This window comes from Vitis vinifera, chromosome 5, assembly GCF_030704535.1.
Source record: "Vitis vinifera cultivar Pinot Noir 40024 chromosome 5, ASM3070453v1".
Lineage (NCBI taxonomy): Eukaryota > Viridiplantae > Streptophyta > Magnoliopsida > Vitales > Vitaceae > Vitis > Vitis vinifera.
The window spans coordinates 4,910,298-4,934,104 of NC_081809.1; the positions used below are offsets into that span (position 1 = coordinate 4,910,298).

Below are 23,807 nucleotides of genomic sequence, written 5' to 3' on the forward strand. Positions count from 1 at the left end.
ATTAGATAGGGGGAAAGTTCCTGATGCTATATAAGTATGAACTTCTTTTAACCATATAGATGTATTTTAAAGTTGTGAGGGTTTCTTTGAGTTCAAAACGGACAATATCTACACGATTGAGAGTGAGTCATTACAATTTAACCCTAAATTATAAAATATCTTAATATATTCCTTTTAGTTTAGTTTATTTTACTAAATATTTTAGAAAATCTTCTTTCACAATTTTATTCTCATTTTGTTTTTATTAGAGTTTTCATTAGATTTGGTATATAATTAATCTTTTTGATTTAAATATGAAAGTTGGGTTAGATTGATTTTAATTTTATTTCTTTTTTTGTTAATTATATCTTGGATCCATCAAAATTAAAAATTATATTTTAAGAACTTTCTATTTTCTTATTCTCCTCTTCTACAATCCTATTCAATTGAGGAAGTCTTCGATACTAGGTTTCCCTCAATAATTGCGTATGATAATTTGGTGTAATTAGAGGTTTAAGGAAAATGATTAAGAGCTCGTTTGATAGTGATTTTAACATTTGAAATTTTTTATCGTTTAAGTGTTAGAAATATTAAAACATTTTATAAAATCACTTCCAAACATACCCTAAGAGTATGTAAAAAACATTTTCATCTTTAAAAGAGTTTTGGAAGAAAAATCAATGATTTTGACAAAATTTGAAAAATATTTTTACAAACCTGAAAAATCATTTATTGTGCTTCTCGAAAAAAAAAAATACTTGACTAGTGATTCTTCTAAAAATTATTTTTAGAGAAAATATTTCCACTAAAAATATTTCAAGTAAGCAATCTTGAGAATTCAATGAAAAAATTATCTTAATATATAATTAGACATATCACCTTTAAGAATTTATGAAAAACACTCTAAATATAGAAATATGTAATACTTTTGGCTTCTCCATAAATTACACTTTTTCCTTATAGGCAAACTTCCTTATTTAAATTGAAATTTTGATGGAATTACAACTTTTTTTCCACATATAAATGAATTCAATTAGACTTGCGATATGCATTTTTATAATTATTACATAAAATAAGGGTTCGACAAAAATAAAAAAACATTTTCCCAAAGTGTCCATACTACGGGTTTTTTTTTTTTCATAAGCTTTTTAAATAAAAATTGTATGAATTTATAAATTCTAATACAACCCCTTACTAATAAAAAAAAGGTAAAGAATATGTAATTGAAAGATGGGAAGTAGGAATATGCTTATGAGTTTTACTACACAACATCAACCGACATGTACATACTAAATAGAGATAAATAAATAACAGAGAGAATTACATGAAAGGGCTTAGGTGGAGGTGGAGAGTAGGAAAGGGAAGGAGGGGTAGTTTCGGTAGTTCAGGTGAGGAAGCGAGGTGCCCAATTTTCTGCGCCCTATACAAACCAAGAGAGAGAGAGAGAGGGGGGGTGGAAAGGAGAGAGAAAGGGTTTTGTTATTTGAGAAGCGAAAGAGGCTATACATATCGCAACGAGCGAGAGAGAGAGAGAGAGAGAGTAGGGGGTTTAAGTCAGGGGAACAGATTCAACCGTTGGGCTGTAGAGATTTTGAAATCAGAATAGCGGTTAAGAGTCTAAGAGAGAGTTCCCGCCATGGTGGCTCAGCTGGAGAGCCATCCCACTCTCGACCCTGTCCAGAAGGCCAAGACCCTCATCTGTGCCCTCAACCTCATCTCCCGCAACCTCCCTCTCCCTCCCGACGTATTCAACGCCGTTTCCTCTATCTACCATGCCGATGACCTACTCGATCGCGCCGACGTCGATACCCTCGATACTCCGTCCGAGAAGGTTTCGGTGCGTCTTCTTTCCATGCCCCCCTTTTTGGCTCTGGGTCTTGTTTTGCTTTTTGGGTTTGAATTTTTCTGTGGGATTCATGTTTTGGATTCTTAAGGTAGGGATTTGTGTTTGTGTGTGTTCTTTTGCCTTTCTTTAAAAATTGGGGGAATTCTAAAGTTAGGTTATTTTGGTTTGATGGGTTGAGTAAGAGTTTCTTTTGGATTGTGTTGATGTCTTGGAGTTCGAAAAATTTGCTGGGTTATATGAAAAATTCCTTAGTAAGTGCTTTTATATCACTCATCTCTCACCTCCAAAATCTCTTACGTCTCCCCGTTTTCTTTTCATGGCATATTTTTGAGTTTTAGAAGCCTTCCATGTACTTGTGCTATTTAATTTTTACCGTTTCCCATATTTTTCTTCTTGGGGTCATCTGACGGATAGACTTAAATTGGTTAGAACATGAGTTTGGATTATCTGAATTGGTTTGTTTTGTTCCTTGGTACTATTTTTTTCTTGATGAACTATTGATTTTAGGTGAGAGATGGAAGGTGTTGGTACACTATCTGATTTTTGAGGTAAAAAATCCCCTAAAAAGAAAACAGAAAACAGAAAACAAAGGCTGCTCATTTGATCTGGGGAATGTATGTATTGGTGCCTTAGTTATTATTGGAGAAAAGTGATAGTGTTCAGTTGAATAAAAACCTGGAAATTGACAATTCATTGTGGTTTACAAAGCTTGCTACATGTAATCAGATATCAAATTATCTGCTATAATTCTGTTCTGCTTAAATCCATATCTCACTTTGCAATAATGCCTTCAAAAACCTCTATCTCTTTGTAATGTATATCTCATTTGGTTTACGGTTTACTCCTTTCTTTTGGAAGCTTTTTTCGTTACTGATGACATGCCTAGAGGCTTGCAATATTGTATTGTAAACTCAACACACACTGCCTGGGAATAAGGACCCCTCCCAAAAGAAGCTAAGATCCAACGCCTTAATTAGTCAAAGGCATTCAGTCATATGTCACCTTCTCTATTGCCATCATGAGTAGTAAATAACACTTGGACTGGGACTAATTGATAGGCCATATGCACATAAGCTGGTGGTAAGAAGCCAATAGAATAAGGACTTATAAGATTCATATTCCATGGTGCTAGCAAAGTGCGGTATACTTGTGTGTCCTTTTGATTTGTGGGTGTAGTTTATTTGTGATGTCTGACATGATGAATGCCAGTCCTAGTTTTGAATTACAAACAGATTGTATCTAGTGAGGGTGCACTCTGTACTATAGGAGATTCTTTTGTTTTTGTTTATTTTAAAGCTCAGAATAAATTAATGTTGTTAGTATAATGAATTTTTTCTGTCTTTTGGGCTAAAACTCATTATATTTTGCTCCTCTCAAAATTTAAGTTGCTCCTTGTTGGTTTTTATGCATACCAAGCCAATGTGGACCAAATTGTACAGTGTTGTTCATTGTATGTTGATTTGACTAGAAAGCACATTGGGTGGTGTTGAAGTTGGTTATTCGTATAAATGTGTCTTTTCCTGTTGAAGCTGAAGGAGGCATTTCTTTAATCTCTATTGTTTGGGACACTTGTAGCTACTGCTGACAGTACATATGCCTTCTTTATTTGGTTGATAGATTGGGTACAGGATGAAGGGAAGTGGTTTTAATTGCTGCTGTCATTTCTCTCGCTTTTCTTTTCTTTTTCTTTATTTTTTATTTTTATTCTTTCTATTTCCTTTGTTGTATACTGTGTCTATTATGTGGTCATACCCCCTTTGGCATTCTATTATATTTTGCTCTTGTACCTATAAACGTTGTCTTTTCTTACAATTTTTTTTGTTTCTGATTTAGCTTTCGAAATTTGGTTTTAATATATATATATATATATATATGTATGTATGTATATTTATTTATTTATTGGAATTTGGTTTTAATATATTCATGATGCAGGATGGCCCTGGGATCTCTGGTGGAGGAGATTTGATAATAGACCTTGATGATGCACTGGTCAAGCAACGACCAAATTGCACGTCAGGTATTGAATTGACAAAATCAAGGGAAAATCGTCTGCAGAGTCACATTCAACATCGATTAACTCAACTTGAAGGTTATTATTTCCTATCCACTCTATGATGTATGCCAATTTTTTTTTTCTGCACATATATGAGTGATGGAAATTTCTTGTTGGTGATTGTAATGTTTCCTATTTGCTCAATATCATTATCGACTATAGCTACTTTCCTTCTTTGCTCTGGTGCAAGTAAGCATGCTGTAGAGTAAAATTTGAAGGTTGTTTGGGCATAACATGAGTCACATGACTATGAAGGTTGCTTGAAGACGACACAATTACGAAACTAAGGCCATGTTTAGTTCATGGAATGCTGGAATGCAGCATTCCTCCATTTTCTTGGTGTAACGAGGCTGTGACTGATTTCCTGTGTCTTTGCATAACTAGAAAAAGGCAGATTTGGAAAGGCAAATTTTGAAAGCCAAACTATGATGCGGTATTTCTGTTTATGCTCCAGAATTAGGATTATAATAACTTATATTATCAGCATAACCTTAAGATGATGACTCCAAAAAAAATATTGATCATGTCCCAAACCCGATCTGGAGGTTCTTTTCTTTATTTTATGCTTTTATTTTCATCTCCATTTTCACCTACTATAGTTGACTAATCATTGAAAGATTATTATTTTGTAGTAGGTTTGATTGGGAATTAAAATTTTTCAAAGATATTTGAACATTAAACCTTTTGCACCAAATTTTTATGACCCAAATAATAGAATGTTTGAGGTATTAAATACTCATTTTCTGGAGTGAATCCAAAATTTCATTTTCTGATGAAAACAATTTGTATTTATGAATATCAAACTTCGATGATACATTACCACTTCCCTAGCAAGAAGAATAGGAAGATAACAGTTTTCTAAGTGGAATTTTAATGATTAATGTCAAGTTGCTTATCCATGCATGCAAATGTGTATCACTTGTAATGTTGGACCATTTTTTGTCTAGACATTTTGATATAGGACAACCCTAGGATGGTTGTCTACAATCAAATAAGCTAGGTTAGTGCTTCAGTCTTCTAAGATTTAAGGAGAGGAATAATTAACTAAAAATTATGGAAGTAGGGAAAAAGAAAAAATAAAGGAAAATTTTCATATTACTCATCAGCAATTTATTTATTCCTGTTTTACAATAATTAACCTTTTTTTTATAGGTAAGTGAAAAATGTCTTAAAGAGAAAAGAAAGTATACACTATTCATACAAAGCAACCAAAAGACTAAAAAGTGAGGCGTGAAGACACAAAAACTAGCAACGACGCCCTACAAAGAGCCTAACCAGTTCACAAATTTTAACAACAATAAAGAACCGTCTTCAATATACAAACTAACCCAATCCCAAAAAAATGTTTAAGAAAGAATTTTTAATTGTTTGGTCCAAGCTTTTACAATTATTGAAGGCTCTCTTATTTCTCTCCCTCCAGATAGTCTAAAACACACATAACGGAGCAACCTTCTAGGTCTTTTTTTTTTTCCAACAAAAGATTTGTGCTAGCTAAAAAAAAAACCCTAATCGAAGATTGCACCACCAACTATACATCGAACAGAGCAAAAATCAGTTGCCACAAATTGCATGCTTTTGTGCAATGAAGAATATAATCACCCATTTCTTCTTCTTCTTTATACATGTAACTTCTATTAGGAATCCTCCAACCCTTCCTTCTGAGTTGATCCAGAGTCAAAATCTTGGCCCAAGTTGCTTCCCAAGCAAAAAAGCTAACTCTCACTGGGACCCAGGAATTCTGTACTATGTTGTAAGGGAATGGTTCCACTCTCCACTTGCAAAAGAAGAGTAGAAAGACTTAATTGAGAAGTTACGGTTCTTTGAATCTAACCACACCATAGTATCCTCAGGGCCTAAACTCATGGAGTGGTCGTACAATCTCCCAAAAAATACATCTCCCTCCTCTAGCTCTCACTCATGCAATTGTCTGACAAACCTAGGGCCCGATCTACCATCGTCCCAAACATCAACCACCCAAGCATCTTTTAAAGAGACTATAGAATAAAGTTTTGGAAATAATTCCCTTAAAGATGCGTCCCCACACTACTTGTCTATCCAGAAGTTCACCCTGTTGCCGAAAAGTAAAAAGGAAAGAAAAAAAATATATTAAGGAAAATGATTTTCTTATGTTTAGTCTTACCATGTACAATACGAAAGAAAATCAAATATAATTAAAATTACTTAAAAACTTGTGCATTTTAAAATTATTTAATCTTTATATAGAAAAGTTAAAATACATAAAATGAGTCTGAAGTAGCATATAAAAATAATTAAATATATTTTTTATTTTCTTGCCTTCTAATTTTCTTCTCTATTTTCTTTCCTTCACATTTTCCTAGAACCAAACGTAGCCAAAATTTTTTCCTTTTCACCCATATCTTGAATTGATCATGGAGATTTTTCCCCATCACATCTATTTCAATCTTTTATAATGAACACTTTAACATGTGTGTAGTACTGAGCCTTTGGTTCAACATAGTACGCTGTTGTGATGTTTCCTAGTAAATCACATTACATTGTTATTATGTTTCCTGATTTACGTCAGATTAGTGGATGATTTTTAAAGTCATTTACCCCAATAACAATTTCACCATCAATGTGATGTCTTTAGTTCTTACATGGTATAATTCTTCTTAATGCAGGGGTTTTATCCCTCCATGACATTGCATGTTATTGACTTCATAATATATTCATCATGTAATCCTTCGTAGGGACTATTAATTCATGAATCCTGCACTTTAGGTTTCAGTTGGAAGTTTCCTATCATGTAAATTTACATGGAAGCTCACCATTTTCCAAATCAATTTTCATAGTTTCCGGTTATTGTTCAGATAATATTTTGAAAAGGTTACTCATACATTAATGTCAAACCAGAGTTGCCTTCAACTAGAGGTGAGGACCTGCAGACAAAGTGCTTGCTCGAACTCTATGGGCTAAAGGTAAACTTGATGTGAAATTGCTCCTTTCATTCTTCGTCCTTTCATTGTTTGCAAACAAAGTTTATATTAATCAGAAACAGGATTCATATGACTACTGCAAATGGCTACATTTGGTTGCAGTTCTGTGAAACAAATATATTCCCCAAAGCTTGTGGGTTTGGTTGGAAAAATAGTCAATATTTAGAAAATGGAATCAATTTTTCCCTCTTCCAGGAGCAAGATCAATTTGCTTTGCTTTCCCTAACTTTGCAGAAGTGTTTGACTGAGCATTTTAAAAGTGTTTTACTGAAAGCATTTTAAAACTTTGTCTATGAATTGCAACCAAATGCAGCCTAAATAACAGAACAACAATTGACTGCTGCAGTGTCCTCTTTGTTTCTTAGAATTAGCCATCAATCTTATATTATGCCAGTATGTGTGCTTGTACATGCATGTTTTCTCATTGGATGTGTGATGATTGGGGTTCTTTGCCTGTGGACAATGATTTTTAACCCCCAGCTAGTGGAATTGCAAAGCAAGGTTCGTTCTGATGTGAGCTCAGAGTATTGGCTTCGGATGAATTGTGCATATCCCGACAAGCAATTATTTGATTGGGGCATGATGCGACTGCGGCGTCCTCTATATGGAGTAGGAGATGCTTTTGCAATGGAAGCTGATGATCAATTCAGGAAGAAACGAGATGCTGAGGTCATTATTAGTATTATGCATTACTTGTCTAAATTTTAGAAATTTTCAGTTACTCAAAATTTGGTATAGGGATCCAGGCCTCATAGGATATAGATTATATTTGTAAGAGTGTAGATCACATCTTTACTAAATGAACTGGCCATGAAGTCATGGGTTCAAGACTAAATATTCTCAGATCAATTATCATTTTGTTTATGGGACAGAAAATAAAGCATATAACTAAAATCAGAAGGAGAGAAAAGTACAAATAAGGACAAAGGAGTTGGTAATGGAAACCAAAAATGGAAATAAATAACAAAAAGGGGTTTTACACAAGTGAAGAACATAAATATACAACTATACTTGAGACCTGGAATTCAGATTATAGATTGTCTAAGCTAAGAGATTTATATTTTTTTTAATTCAAATATATTTGAAATTTTCTGTAGTCTGCTGATGTAGTAGAACACCTTTTTTTGCAGAGGCTGTCGAGGTTAGAGGAGGAGGAAAAGAACCGTTTGGAAACTAGAAAAAGAAAATTCTTCGCAGAAATACTTAACGCTGTTCGTGAATTTCAATTGCAAGTTCAAGCTTCTTTGAAACGTCGTAAACAACGGAATGATGGTGTCCAGGTATGCTTGCGCTCTCTCTTTTTCTTTTTGTGATATTCTGCATGCCTACTGACATAAATGGGAGTGGAAACAAGAAATGACATGAGAAACAGAAATGAGAAATCTAGTTCAAAAATTTTACAGGAAATGTGATGCAGGGAAATCGTTTAGAATTAAATTGAAAAATTAGAGAGAAACAAAACAAGAAACTATGACTTAATAAATAAGATGCATCAACAAAGTGAAAGGAACCAATCCAGAGACTTGAGGTGAAGAGAAAGAGAAACAGGTGAAAATGCTTAAAGTGAAGGTGCGACAAATGTTACGATAGAAACATGAGAATTATGGAAAGTGGGTTTTCTATGATCTGGAAATATCCATCTACAATTCAAGTTTCCCCAATACCCCTGGAATGGTTTCCAAGTGCCTACCTTGTTCTGATGAGTTTCCTAAAAAATATACTTAATGAAATTATGCAGATCTTTGTCCTCTAAGCAAGCCTTAGTGAGGAAGATGTTCCCACTTGAGAGTCAGTTTCCTGGAAATTATATTCTTATATTGGGAGCATGTTTCTCATTTAGGAATTCCCAAATAGAGTATTAAGTATAGCAAGAATCATCTTGCAACTAGAACTTGTGATAGGCACACATCTGGTGACGAACTCACAGAATTTTTGGAGTAATTAAAATATCAAGCTATCAAGAGGTTTTATATTGTAATATACATTTTGTGTGTTTTGGTCTTGAAAATGGCTGCAATTTGTTATTGTGCCCATGCTATGAAATTTAGATAATTCTTTCTTATGTGAAGAATAATTGAAACAAGTTGTTCCAAGCTTTCTGAGCTTAACTGCTAGTTGTTTTCAAAGATGAGATCTGTGGGCTATTTCTGGTAGGTTTTTTTCTGATAAGCAAATTAGGAATGTGTGTTTATAAGGTGCCTAAGAAAAAGCAGCTGCAACACAAATACTTAGGAATTATACGATGTCCACCATGACCAAAAGGAAAAACAAAACAACCAGCACCTTCCAGCTGCACGAACCCAAATTATTTACAAAGTTAAGGAAGAAAGATTAATATCCCCCAGTGAACCTTTGGATCACCAGAAAGAAGCATTGAGAAACAAATCTTTCACTACCAACTGCAATTGCCCACTCCTTCAAAAGTTATTTTATTTCTTTACTTGTATACAATCTAAAGCAAGTATAATTGAATCATTTATCAGACCTTGTGACTTTTACCCACAAACCACCATGCCACCAAGAAGCAATCTTTTGCTGTGTGGGGGAGAACCCAGAACGCCTGACACTGAGAGAACACCAAATACCACAAACTAGGTGCCCACTTACAATGGTTGAGTGATTTTTTATTTCTTGAAGTTAACAAAAAATAAAAATTAAAAAAGGATGAAAAAAAGAAACTATTTGTTATTATGGATTTTTGGTATAGGATTCATTTAAAGTGTTTTACTTAACAGGCATGGCATGGAAGGCAAAGGCAACGTGCAACAAGGGCGGAGAAACTAAGGTTCCAAGCGTTGAAAGCTGATGATCAAGAAGCATACATGAGAATGGTAAAGGAGAGCAAGAATGAACGATTAACAATGCTTCTTAAAAAAACAAACGATCTCCTTGTTGATTTGGGAGCTGCTGTTCAACGTCAAAAAGGTGCAGAACAATCAGATGGCATTGAGACACTGAAAAGCCCTGAACCTGATTTGCCAGATTTATCAGCTTCCAAGAGTGAAACACCTGATTTACTTCCTGAGGAAGATGTAGAGATACTTAACACAGATCCTGGTCCCAATGGTAAAACTGGTGATTTACTTGAAGGTCAAAGGCAGTATAATTCGGTCATTCATTCAATTCAGGAAAAGGTAAAGAATCATCATTTTCCATGCTGTTAGGTCTTTCAATGCAAGTGTGCTATGGTTTAACTCTTTTCAATTTAATTCTTTTACGGTTGTATTGCACCATGGTAAATTGGTACTACAGAGTGCAAGACATTCTTGTGGATTGGGAATTGAATGTTTAATGAACCTTCATGAGAATGATAGAGGACAGAGTTTCTTGGTAGTTATACAATATACGAATATATGGTGCTTTTTTGTGGGAAAGGGGGTTGAATGTTATTGATCAGTATCTCATGGTCTGCTCCTAGGCTCATATGTTTGCCCAGTCCATTTCCCATTTTATTTACTTTGCCTTGTTTTTTGCTTATGTTTTTTTTATCATAAAAATGCTTTATAAATTTGATTGAACTGATTATCTGCATAATGGGTCAAGTTCTCTGGTTGATGCCTCACTAGTTGTGGATCGTAGGCCTCCTTGGTCATGTGTGGCATTGAATTTGTTTCATTGATATATGGTTGCCAGTGAGGTACTGCTTAAATATTATCTTTATTGTTCCTCGAGTCTAAGCATCAGTAACAGTCTTTCAACTTTGCTAAATGCTTGAAAAATGTGCTTGTACTCACATGAATTTTCAATGCTGTGCTTATTGCATTGGTCTTTCATTGCTAATACTGGAAATAACAGATCTACTATTAACAAAAGAATAATATTAAATTTCAAACTCTTTAGGTAACTGAGCAACCAGCTATGCTTCAAGGTGGAGAATTAAGACCATACCAGTTAGAAGGGCTTCAATGGATGCTCTCTTTGTTCAATAACAATCTGAATGGAATTTTAGCTGATGAGATGGGGTTGGGGAAGACAATTCAAACAATTTCACTGATTGCATATCTCGTGGAGAACAAAGGTGTAACTGGGCCCCATTTGATTGTGGCTCCAAAGGCTGTGTTACCAAATTGGGTAAATGAATTCTCAACATGGGCTCCTAGGTACACACTCAGCTTTGTTTGAAATAAAACATCTCTCTCTCTCTCTCTCTCTCTCTCTCTCTGTATATATATATATATATATATATATATATCCTCTGCATGTGTTTTGAATAACTTACAGGTTGTCTTCCTGATCCAGCATTGCAGCTGTTCTTTATGATGGGCGTCTAGATGAGCGGAAGGCATTGAGGGAAGAGATATCAGGAGAAGGGAAATTCAATGTGCTGATCACCCACTATGATCTTATTATGAGAGATAAAGCATTTTTGAAGAAAATTGACTGGCACTACATGATTGTTGATGAAGGACATCGGTTAAAAAATCACGAGTGTGCCCTTGCAAGGACTCTTGTCTCAGGGTATGCTCTATGCACATTTAAACATTTCTTATTTCATTTTACTTTTCATTCAAGTGGTGATTAGATTGTAGACCTCTGCGTGATGAACTTCATTTTCTTTTGTCAAATTTATTTATTTATTAATTTTTAGTGCTGAATCCCTTCCCTTGTATGCAGATGCACCCTCTTTTGGTGGCTGTTTACATCCCTTTTTTTGTCTATTTAATTGTTGGTTTCTCTTTCTATAACGTTAACTTGTAACATTTCCTTTTTATACTTGTTCATTTGTTGTTTCTTTGTCATATGTAAGATAAAAGTCATATAATGGGCTTGACTGGCTGAGTCCTAACTTTGGTGGCATTGGATTTAGAAATTGAAAATTTTATGATGTTTTTGATTGTTATTCATCTTGAATAATCAATTTGTTATCTCTAAAAATTAATTGTCTAAAAAAAATCCATTTCTTGGATAATAACGTCATTCAGTGAAGAGAGACTATTGTTCTTAACTTAATTTCTGAAGAAAAACCAGTGGGCAAGAGATTAGGTTTGCTTGCAGGCTATATAAGAAAACTGAATATGTCTATGAAAGTTTCATCTTCCTTTTTTTTTTTTCTAATTGTCTGAAAGAAAAAGGAACTTTTTGAAAAAGGGAGTTAACTTCTTGTGTGTGTTTGTGGCTGTGTAAAACCATTTTTTTTTCAGCATAAACACTTCTTTCTTTGTTCTACATCTTGCATTAGTTTTTCAGCCCTTCTTTGCAAATGGAGTTGGCAATATGTTTCCGAAAAGGGAAGATGGTAGAACTGCATTTCCTTTGTAGAGTGTTGGGGGTATATAGGCGATATCATATTGATCTATCCTTTGATCAAAGTTTGTATATTTGTGAAGGATTTCTCATCCTTCTCATGTATTTCAATTTAGTATTCAATGAATTTTTGTTTCTGATTTAGAGAAAAAAAGAAGGATATGCATTCGAAAGGAAAGTGCTTTGGAAGCAAATTATAGGTGGTAAATATGGGGAGGAAGAAGGGGGGTGGCGCTCTTGTGAAGTGAGAGATGCATATGGGCTTAGGTTAAGGAAAACTATAAGGAGTGAGACCTCTTGAACAGCTGAGCCTCTTTTTTGTGGGTAATGGGAGGAGGGTGAAGTTTTGGAGAGACAGATGGAGTGGTGAGGAACCTTTGCATGTATCCTTCCTCACTTTGTATGCATTAGCTACTTCAAAAGAGGTGTGGGTGGTAGGCCTATGGGACTAGACTTGTGAAGGAGGTCATTAGAGCCCTTGTTTCACTAGGAATTTGAATCTTTGAGAGTTGGACAATGTATAACATTTTTTTATAGACTGCAAGGGAAGTCATTGAATTAGGAAGGGGAGGATAGGGTGGTTTGATGGATTCTAGCAATGGAGTTTTCTCTGTTAAAGCGCTTTGTTTTGTCTTGGAGCCAGGTTGTGCCATTCCTTTTCCTTTGGGATAATTTGGAATCCATGGATTTCATCCAAGGCGAGCTTTTTTGCTCAGGAGGTCAACTGTGACTTTAAATCCTCTTCAAAGAAGAGGATGGTTGCTAGTAAATATATATTTTCTTTGTAAATTTGAGGAAGGAAGAATTGATTGATCACATCCTTCTTCACTATGTTGAAATTAGCAATTATTGTTCTTGTTGTTTGGCATATTCTGGTTCCTTTCTTTCACAATCATAGGGACTCTCTTAGGTCGGCATGGCTCCTTTATTGGAAAAAGAAGAAAAAAAGGCATGGAGAGTCTCGCCTTTACGTATTTTTTGGACAATATGGAAGGAAAAAAATTGAAGATGACCATTTGAAATGAAAAGTTTGATCAAAGCCTCAAAAGTGCTTTCCATAGCAATCTTTGATTTGGGATCAAGTTGTACATGGATAAAGCTTAGCCTGTTGGCTTTTGTTGTATACCTCCCATGCATCCTCGTGTGTTCCTTTTGGCACTTTTAATATATATTCCCACTTTATTTGCCTATAAAAAAAAATTGAAAAATAAAATAAAATAAAAAAGTTTCATCCACTAACTCAGCACCTAATTTCTTAATTTGAAGAAGCCAAGGACACTCTTGCCAATGAAAACAACAGAAAGATTATAATGTTTGTGGTTTTCTTATATCAAAATTTTGATGCACTTGTAAGGAAAACCTTGAACTACATAAAACAAAATTGCTATCTCATGTAATCCTCATTTTATTGCAAATAGAATAATTTACTCTATCTGGTTTTGTTGTTATTTCTTGTTTGTTGTTTGAAACATGGAAACAAACTAACAACAGCGAGAAACATGTTTGCATCCTGTTTTTGTTGTTAGTTTTCCAAGATAATTTCCAAGAAGGTTATAGAATTATTGGAAATACAAATTTTATGTTTTATAGAACTGTCAACTTTGGTGGTTATCTCTCCATTTATAAGGGCAAACACAATGCATATGCAACTAGTTTTTCCTTCTCTCAAAGAAAAAGAAATGGCATAATCAATATCAATCTAAAGTAAATTATCAAATTTGAGAGGGTAAAACTAAAACATACTGATTATCCTTTACTTAGACATGAAAACAATGTAAATAAATAATTAAAATCTAATTGCTTCTCTTTTTGTTGGATACTCACAAAAATTCTTGGTAGCTATTGTCTTAGAAACTATTGAAAGGGAGAGAGAGAAAACCTTAATTCTCATTCATATGATTAACTTCTTACAATAGAGAAATATATATACAAGGTTGGGTTGAACTGACTACCATATATGTGACCTATATTAAGAAAGGAAAGAAAGATTATACACTATAAATACATTATATTCAACACTTCCCCTCAAGCTGGAGCATATATGTCATATGTACCAAGCTTGTTACAAATGTATTTAATCCTAGGACCTCTGAGAGATTTAGTGAAGATGTCTGCTAGTTGATCATTTGAATTAACAAAACTTGTAGCAACACACCCTGATGCGATCTTTTCTCTAATGAAGTGACAGTCAACTTCAATATGTTTGGTCCTTTCATGAAAGACTGGATTGGATGCAATATGTAATGCGGCCTGATTGTCACAGACTAGCTTTATCTGTTCATCTTTTTCAAATCTCAATTCCTGAAGGAGTTGCCTCAACCATAGCTCGATACTCAGCTTCGGCGCTTGATCTGACCACTACATCTTGTTTCTTACTCTTCCAGGATATTAAGTTACCTCCAATAAAAACACAATACCCTGAGGTGGAACGCCTATCTGAGAGTGAACCAGCTCAGTCTGCATCTGTATAACCAACAATTTGGGTATGACCCCTGTCTTCATACAACATACCTTGACCTGGTGTTCCTTTAATATATCGAAGAATGCGGATCACAGCATCCCAATGGTTGTCACATGGTGACTGTAGAAATTGACTAACCATACTCACAGGAAAAGAGATGTCTGGCCGAGTGATGGTGAGGTAGTTCAGTTTGCCTACAAGTCGTCGACATTTGGATCCATAGGAGTGTCAACAGGTTTACATTCTAACATACCTGTTTCTTCCAAGATGTCTAAGGCATACTTCCTTTGTGACATAATCACGCCTGAACTGGATTGAGCTATTTCAAGTCCTAGAAAGTACTTGAGTTTGCCCAAGTCTTTGGTTTGAAAGTGGTTGAAAAAGTGTTGCTTTAGTCTTTGGATACCCTCCTGATCACTGCCTGTAATGACAATGTCATTCACATAAACTACCAAATAGATGCATTGGCTCGAAGAGTTATGATGATAGAAAACTAAATGATTTGCTTCACTCCGAAGCATTCCAAACTCTTGAACAACTGAACTAAAACGCCCAAACCATGCCCGAGGAGACTGTTTCAAGCCATATACAGAGCGACGTAACTTGCACACTAAAACAAACTCCCCTTGAGCAACAAAACCAGGTGGTTGCTCCATATACACTTCCTCAAGAAGTTCACCATGAAGGAAAACATTCTTAATATCCAACTGATAAAGAGGTCAATGACACATAGCTGCCATGGAGAGAAATAAGCGAACAGAAGCAATCTTGACAATAGGAGAGAAGGTGTCACCGTAGTCACAACCATAAATCTGAGTATAACCTTTAGCATCTAATCGGGCCTTACGGCGATCAACCTGACCATCAGGACCAACTTTAACAATGTAGACCCAACGACATCCAACTGTAGATTTACCAGGAGGTAAAGAAACAAGATCCCATGTGCCATTAGAGTGCAAAGCAGCCATTTCATCAACCATTGTTTGTCGCCACGCAGGATGAGAAAGTGCCTCACTAATGCTCTTAGGAAGAGAAATAGAGGATAAAGTAGAGACAAAGGCAGAATAGGATAAAGATAATCGATGGTAGCTCAAAAAATTATAAGTAGGATGAGGATTACAAGTAGATTGATTACCTTTCCGAAGAGCAATAGGCAAATGGTCAATAGATGATAGGGTCGGGGTAGGAGAAATCGGTGGGACAGGAGGTGAGTCATCAGGTACCTCAGCTGAAGAGAGAGGATGAGCAACAACACAATGTCGACGATGATAAACCTGAAGAGGACGAGAGAGCGCATCTGAAGGGGGGGATATATAGGGAAGTGGCAATACTTCAGAAATGGGAAGAGATTCAGAGAATGAGAAGAATGGAGAGTCCTCAAAGAAGGTGACATCAGCGGAGAGAAAATAACGATGAGTGTCAGGGGAATAACAACGATAGCCCTTTTGAAGTCTAGAGTATCCCAAGAAGATGCATTTCGTAGCCTTGACGGAGAACTTGTCCTATCCAAATGTGAGAGTATGAACAAAACAAGTACAGCCAAAGGCACGAGGAGGAAGGAAATAAAGAGGTTGGGTAGGAAAAATGAGGGAATGAGGGATTTGGTCATGTAATATAGATGAGGGCATACAATTAATCAAGTAACAGGCTATAAGAACAACATCTCCCCAAAAACGAAAAGGAACATGACTATGAAGAAGGAGGGTACGAGTTGTCTTAACAAGATGTCGATTTTTACGTTTAGCAACCCCATTTTGTTGAGGAGTATGAGCATAAGATGACTGATGGAGGCTTAGAAGTGCAAGACGGTGCCGGACGAGCCTGCCGGTAGAAGCTTGACACCAAAAAATGGGCCACGCGCCCTCACGCGCCGGCGTGTGGGATTCAGGCCGTCGGAGAAAAATGGCGCGTGGGAGGCACGTGGATCGGTTTTTGGCTCCGGTGCGTTGAGAAAAGTTGCAGATCTCCTCTTTGCGCTCCTGATGATGTGGTCGGTGTCGGAAAATATCGCCGGAAAAAAAGTCGCTGGAAAAGTCTCCGGAAAATATCGTCGGAAAAATATTGACGGTGATGAGGGTTTTCTGACCACGATATGGCTGACCGGAAAGCTTTGGGAGATGGAAAAGGTGACCGGAATGAAACACAGTCATTGGACGGATTCCCGGAATTAATTACACGGGTAAACTAGAAAGAATAAAGTTTTCTCCCTTGGCTCTGATACCATGTTGAAAAAGAGAGAGAGAAAACCTTAATTCTCATTCATATGATTAACTTCTTACAATAAAGAAATATATATACAAGGCTAGGTTGAACTAACTACCATATATGTGACCTATATTAAGAAAGGAAAGAAAGATTGTACACTGTAAATACATTATATTCAACAGAAACAATAATCAATAATCCTGCAATTATCTTATTAATTTTTGTAGAAACAGAACTACATTGCCCATGCACATACATTGATCACATACATTGTTAGAAAGTTAAAAAGTGTATTATTTTAAAAAGAGTGAATAGACAAATTATAGAAAAAATGAAGAGATAACATATTCTCAAAATGACAGTACTCTTATCATATCAGTAGAGTTATGACTGTTTTAGAATAGGCATATTTGTGAACTGTAGGAATCTCTTTGAATACCAGAAGTGAGGATAAACATATTGCCATTGGGGAAAGGAATTTGAAACGAATAGGAAACAGTCTTAATGGGGATACTGAAAGTAGAACTAAGGAAATGTTTATAGAACATTGGGCAATGTTGTAGTTTGAGGTAAGCTATATACTATTTTATCTTTTTAAGTTATTTTGTGTTTTTTGCAAGCTTCCAACTTGCCATCGTATATTCACCATCACGTCTCTTGCTACCTTACCACTGTTACCTGTGCTGCTACCACTGCAACTCACAAATTTTTGTATGGCTCCTATTTTGCCAAGCTCACTGCTGAGCTAAATACCCCTTCTCTGTATATAATGCTTGCCAAAAATCACATCATTTAGGTATAGTTAACCATCTGACTCAGTATGTAATGATATTAACAGTTGCTCTTCCATGGTTTAATTCATAAATTTCTAAACATTGTTGCCTTTATGGAGTGCTGGGAGGAGTTACTTTAAAATAAAATAGTGGGAAACCTCTATAACCTTATTCATGTTCAATAGCTTGAACACTAAGCTCACTATCATAATCTGTAGATTTATCTAACACTTTGTTGGTGCATTTGGATGGTTAGATTAAGTGGATTCCTGTTCCTGTTTGGGCTGAAAGAGTATATTCATATCTTTGCTTCTGATGGGTAGATATTGTTGTTATATCTACTCTTTTATGCAAAATGATAACTATGATGATGTGATCACTGATAACTCTTAGTTTTGTTATTGAATAGGTAAGTTTGAAACCTACTTTTGGAAACTCAGAAAATGTCGGTTTCACAAAATAAATCTAATCATCTTACTTGACCGACGTTGATACTTGAATCTAATAGTTCCTTGGTTGCTTGCTTTTATAAAAGATTGCAGCTTGAAAGTCCTTGCCCATTTATTTCATCCTTTCATCCGAGCTGTGATTCATTTAGATCTAATTAATTTAGCTCCACTCTCAAAGTCATCTGTTTTGTATGGTATGTCTCGTAAGTCATTTTGATGATGTAAATCTCTCTGATTAGTTTCCTCGGTCTTTTGAAAATATTTTAGATATGCTTTTATGAAAAAAATGATGGGGCATCTAATTGAACTTTTCCTGATATGCAGCTATCAGATTCAACGTAGACTTCTGTTAACTGGTACCCCGATACAGAATAGCTTACAGGAATTATGGTCCCTGCTTAATTTTCTTCTTCCGAGCATTTTTAATTCAGTTACGAATTTCGAGGAGTGGTTTAATGCACCCTTTGCAGATCGATCTGATGTTTCTCTTACAGATGAAGAAGAGTTACTGATCATTCACCGGTTGCATCATGTAAGTGTTGGCTCCCTGTTTCTCTGCTTTCTAGTCCTCTTGGACTTCCTTGTTCTAATACACTGTCTTGACTCTCAGGTTATAAGGCCATTCATATTGAGGAGGAAGAAAGATGAGGTGGAAAAGTACCTTCCTGGGAAAACCCAGGTCATATTGAAATGTGATATGTCAGCCTGGCAGAAAGCATATTATCATCAAGTAACAGACTTGGGCAGGGTTGGATTGGATACTGGTATGCATCTTTTGCCCTTACATGCTTTTTTTTTTATAGGCAAAAGAACAATTTATTGGAAGCGCCAATCAAAAAGGGGGCAGAACCTTAGTACACATGAAGTATATAAAGGTTGCCAAAGGGCAAGAAATAGGAAAAGAAAGCACACTAGTGTGACCCACCCAATCCACAAGATGAAACAATAATGTCCCAATAAAAGAATTCTTTAACAATTGAAGCAACCTCTCCAAAGTTTTTTAGTTGCTCTCCTACTAAATAGTCCAAAATAAATAACCTCCAAGCTTTATTACTCTTTTTCCCCAAATAACCCCCATGTCTTCCTAAGTTGACATATTTCACTATATAAGGCAACACCCATGACACATCAAAGAGCATGAGTGATAGCTTCCAAAAGAGCATGAGATGTTCTTACTCTTTTTAGAGTGTCATGGGTGTTTCCTTCCTTGGTTAGGGAAAACCTCTTGGGATGGAATGGGTCTTTTGTGGGTAAAAAGCATAAGATAGTGTGGAGAGCGCGCCCTTTATGCATTTTTTGGATAGTTTGGAAGGCAAGGAGTAGAATTGCCTTTGAAAACAACGTGTCGTCCATCCAAAGGTTGAAAGTTTCTTTTGTTTACTTACTATGGTTGGAGACTAAGATGTCTATAAAAGATGATCCTTCAACATTAATTGATTTCATTGATTGGGTGGGCTCCTATTGAGGGAGGGTTGTCTTTTGTACATCCTTTTGAACAGTTTTTTGTTTCAGATGTATGGGGGTGAGTGTATCTTTCTTGTATATCACGGGCCGCTATTTTAGTGCTTCTTCGTAATATAAATACTCTTCTTTACTTCTAAAAAAAAAAAAGGTTCCAAATCTGCAAATTCTGGTTGCATTTTTTATTTCATCTTGCAAAATTGTACAGTATGTCTAAGATAGGAAGTTTTAGAGTTATAAATTTCCTAAATTACAATCAAGAAATGAAGGAGAAAATCTATACAAAATCCAAAAAAAAGGCAAACAAGGAAACTATCTAAATATAGTCTACCAATCAGCCTAGAAGGAAATACGTAAATAAAATATGGAGATTGACTTTCCGCACCAAAAACTATGAGCTGCACCACAATGAGGAAGGTTATGATTAGGCGACTCCTCATCACTCTTGCGTAGGAAATACCAATTAACCTAGAGCCCTACCTCTCCTGCTTAGCTGGTCTCACATCATAAATTTTCCCCAAACTGCCTACCAAGCAAAGAAACCTTTGGAGGGTTCTAAGAAACCCGAACTTCTTTGATTGGAAATTGATCTTTAGAAATCAACTCTAAAGAACTATAGTATGATTTTACAAAGAACTTCCTGTCCTATTCAATTTCCAAACCAACTTGTCCTTACACTCTCTTCGGACCATCGTGTCTTAGATCTGCTTAAAGAATGCTTCAACCAGCAACTTCCCAATCTTGAACATTTCCAAGAAAACAAGGGCTTCAATGTCCAACACCTCCCACCTCCTCCCAAACTTCCACTATCAGCATCTAGCAAATTGGCGGTAGGAGACAAGGCTTTCAAAGAAGAATCACCACACCATAGGTCATGCCAAAGTCGAACTCTCCTACTATCACCTCTTTCAAATCTGGTCCTAGCCTGACACTCTGTTCGCCCTCTCCTAGTGGCTTTCCACAACCGTTGCCCATACCCTTCCATTCCTTCTTGAGAACACCACCCACCAGTCTTTTCACCAAACTTGGCTGGGATCACCTGTCTCCTTATGGTTCTCCTTATATGCTATGTGTCTGCTAGTTTTGTTCATCATTTTTTTAATTTGTAAATTCTTGGGAAATCCATTTTTCACCTGAGTATGAAGTTACTCAAATTGGAGGATTTATGCCCTATACTCACAGTTTACGCTTCCCCAATTTTTTGTATCATGTTTTCAGCATATTATTGACATTTGATAGAGCTCCCACAAACCTGTGCACTGTGACTATGGTGTGCATGGAAGACAAGGATGTGCCCTTGTAAAATACATACTGGGATGAGAAAGAGCAAAGAAAATGATGTCTTTTATGGCCTTGGATCAATGAAGTATCCCAAAAAGAAAAATATCCAGAGAAATGAGGGGCTGAAAGTGACATCTTTTTATACCCTGATTCAATCATGTAGAGTGATTTGTTCATGGTTTGTCAGTTCATTTTCCAGATTGCCTGATGTAGTATTCTCAAGTTGCATCTATCATGAGATTCTGTTTCTTTGGTAGTGATAATCCTCTTTGAAAATACCAATTTGTTATTTGGTTTAAGTAATTTTTTTTCATCAGTTATATGCATTCCCATTAATTTTATCTTGGAAAATTTGTTGAAAGTTTAGTTTTAAGGCATGATTATTTTTTTTAAATATATTTTTATTATTATATTTTGGAATTTCTCTTCATTGGTTTCTGTTTATTATATATATATATATATATATATATATATATATATATGAGAGGAAAAACTACAACTGTTTTTGCTCTCAAAATGCTACAAAATTACTTTCCAAAAGCTAACTGAACACTGCTAACATTAATATTCAATAGCTTGAGGATTTGTCTCATTTAGTTTATCATACATCTGCTGTAAATTTTTAATTAAGAACTGAACTGGTTTGTATATTTTATATCAATGTGGTTATAACTCTTCTTTCATCTTGATTCATCCAACTCTTTCGTCTCATGCGACCTTACTAAATTTTATTCTGATTCTTCTTACATGCTGTGGTTGAAATCATGTTTAACCTTCTATACTTGCCAAACTAGTCATAATTACTTGCCGAAAGAGAAAACCTGCACCTGTTTACTAAAACAAAGTACGATTTGCAGGATCTGGGAAGTCAAAAAGTTTACAGAACCTGTCCATGCAACTCAGAAAGTGTTGTAACCACCCATACCTATTTGTTGGAGATTATAATATCTGGCAGAAAAAGGAGGAGATGGTCAGAGCATCGGGGAAATTTGAGCTACTTGATCGTTTACTCCCAAAACTTCAGAAAGCAGGGCATAGAGTGCTGCTTTTCTCACAGATGACTCGCCTTATGGACATTCTAGAAATCTATCTACAAATGAATGAAATCAAGTATCTGAGACTGGATGGTTCAACAAAGACCGAGGAAAGAGGGACCAAGCTAAAGCAATTTAATGCTCCAGACTCTCCTTACTTCATGTTTCTTTTGAGCACTCGTGCTGGAGGTCTTGGTCTGAACTTACAAACGGCAGACACTGTGATAATTTTTGACAGCGATTGGAACCCTCAAATGGACCAACAAGCAGAGGATCGGGCCCATCGTATAGGGCAAAAGAAAGAGGTAAGAGTTTTTGTGTTGGTAAGTGTTGGATCAATTGAGGAGGTAATCTTGGAGCGTGCAAAACAAAAGATGGGCATTGATGCCAAGGTCATCCAGGCAGGATTGTTCAATACAACTTCCACAGGTTCGTCACTGTGCTTTAATTTCATCAGTGATTATCTTTTATGTGGTCATTTCTTTAAATTAGCAAAATGGTTTCTATATGCTATGCTGCTTCAAAATGAGAGTGTCTACATTGATAACCTTCAATGAGAAATTGAGAGGTTCGTGGCAAAAGAAAAAGGTCACCTGGATAAATACTATTACCTTTGATTTCTGTGGAAATTTTATTTTTTGATGGTTAAAGAGTCGCTATGAAAAATGAATTCTGCCCATAATAAGCATCTCAATCCACCACCCCACCATTCCAGTATTCCATGTTTCTCTCCTGTTCAAAAAGGAAACAAGAAGGTCAATACCACAGCATTTGTCAGATAAATGTGCATTGTGCATGCTGTGATGCTAGAAAAAGGGAAAAAAAAAACAAAAAAAGAAGTGCATGTCTGAGACCCATCTTTGTATGACTAAATTCTGTACTAAAATATATGATGGGCACTGGATCGTGTATTTCTTTGTTTCTTTTTTCATTAGTTGTCTTATAGATTGCAGAGGGATCAGGTAATAACCCTGTTGAATGGATATTTTGCCTTGGACCATAGAAGATCTTGCTGATCATATGTGTTGCTTACTTTTATCATACTCAAACAAAAGCATTAAAGTATTTCATTTTTGTTTCTGCAGCTCAGGACAGAAGAGAAATGTTAGAGGAGATCATGCGTAGAGGTACAAATTCTCTTGGAGCAGATGTTCCAAGTGAAAGAGAGATCAACCGACTTGCAGCTCGATCAGATGAGGAGTTCTGGATGTTTGAGAAGATGGACGAAGAGAGAAGACAGAAGGAAAATTACAGATCTCGTCTGATGGAAGAACATGAGGTACCTGAATGGGCATATTCCACACCTGATGGCAAGGAAGAGAAATCCAAAGGTTTTGAACATGATGCCAGCAAAATTACAGGAAAGCGACGAAGAAAAGAGGTTGTTTATGCTGATTCACTTAGTGATTTACAATGGATGAAAGCTGTTGAAAGTGGGGAAGACATATCAAGACTTTCAGTTAAGGGAAAGAGGAGGGAGCATCTTCCTTCTGAGGCTAATGAATCGGATAGTGATAAAATAGGGGGAGAACAAAAGGTCCTTGAATTGAGAAGTGAAAATGTGTCTATGACAAGTGAAGGAACAAGTGAAGATACTTTCAGCTTGGCCCCGAAGAGGTTGAAGTCTGAAGGGGCAAATTCTGATCAGCGTACTGGAGGAGGCAGTTGGAATGGGCATATCCCCACATGGCAGACGCATACAAGGAGGAGATCAAGCTATGTTGTCCAAAGTTCATCTTCTGATGCTAGGGGCCAGAATTCTAACAGCAGAGGAAATGGATGGAGTTGACGAAAATCAGTCGGCAGATGGACCAAAGCAATCAAGTGATTAATTTATCCTATTTGACATTGAGCCTTATTTTTGTATCTTTAGTGAACTGACTTTTCATGCCTGGGGCTTTTTCTGTGGCCTGGGTTGATTAACTGGCTCCTCAGTCAGTGCAGCAAATGTCAAAATGATCTTCTGTCTGCTGGTCATCCCGATAATGTTCATTTCCCAATTTATAAAATGCATTTCTTTTTTCTTATTCATCCTTGAATAGAACCACTGCCTTGGTCATCTAG

The 23,807-nt window shown here is 36.0% G+C and overlaps 1 protein-coding gene across 1 annotated transcript; it reads left to right on the plus strand.

Annotated features, from left to right (window-relative positions):
• The first annotated feature begins 1,421 nt into the window (after positions 1-1,421).
• Positions 1,422-23,774, plus strand: LOC100264840 (probable ATP-dependent DNA helicase CHR12). The gene is made up of 12 exons (XM_010651576.3): positions 1,422-1,816; positions 3,758-3,914; positions 6,753-6,817; positions 7,316-7,504; positions 7,966-8,115; positions 9,571-9,969; positions 10,676-10,935; positions 11,075-11,293; positions 18,292-18,499; positions 18,578-18,731; positions 21,567-22,172; positions 22,829-23,774. Exons 1-12 carry the CDS (start codon positions 1,616-1,618, stop codon positions 23,530-23,532), a joined length of 3,312 nt encoding a protein of 1,103 aa, XP_010649878.1. The 5' UTR covers positions 1,422-1,615; the 3' UTR covers positions 23,533-23,774.
• The last annotated feature ends 33 nt before the right edge of the window (positions 23,775-23,807 follow it).

Bases quoted from the DNA above. Each gene is read 5' to 3' on its own strand.
- LOC100264840 (XM_010651576.3), top strand. From the start codon at position 1,616: ATGGTGGCTCAGCTGGAGAGCCATCCCACTCTCGACCCTGTCCAGAAG. The intron at 8,116-9,570 runs GTATGCTTGCGC...TTTACTTAACAG, and splicing joins AACGGAATGATGGTGTCCAG to GCATGGCATGGAAGGCAAAG. The intron at 18,732-21,566 runs GTATGCATCTTT...TACGATTTGCAG, and splicing joins CAGGGTTGGATTGGATACTG to GATCTGGGAAGTCAAAAAGT.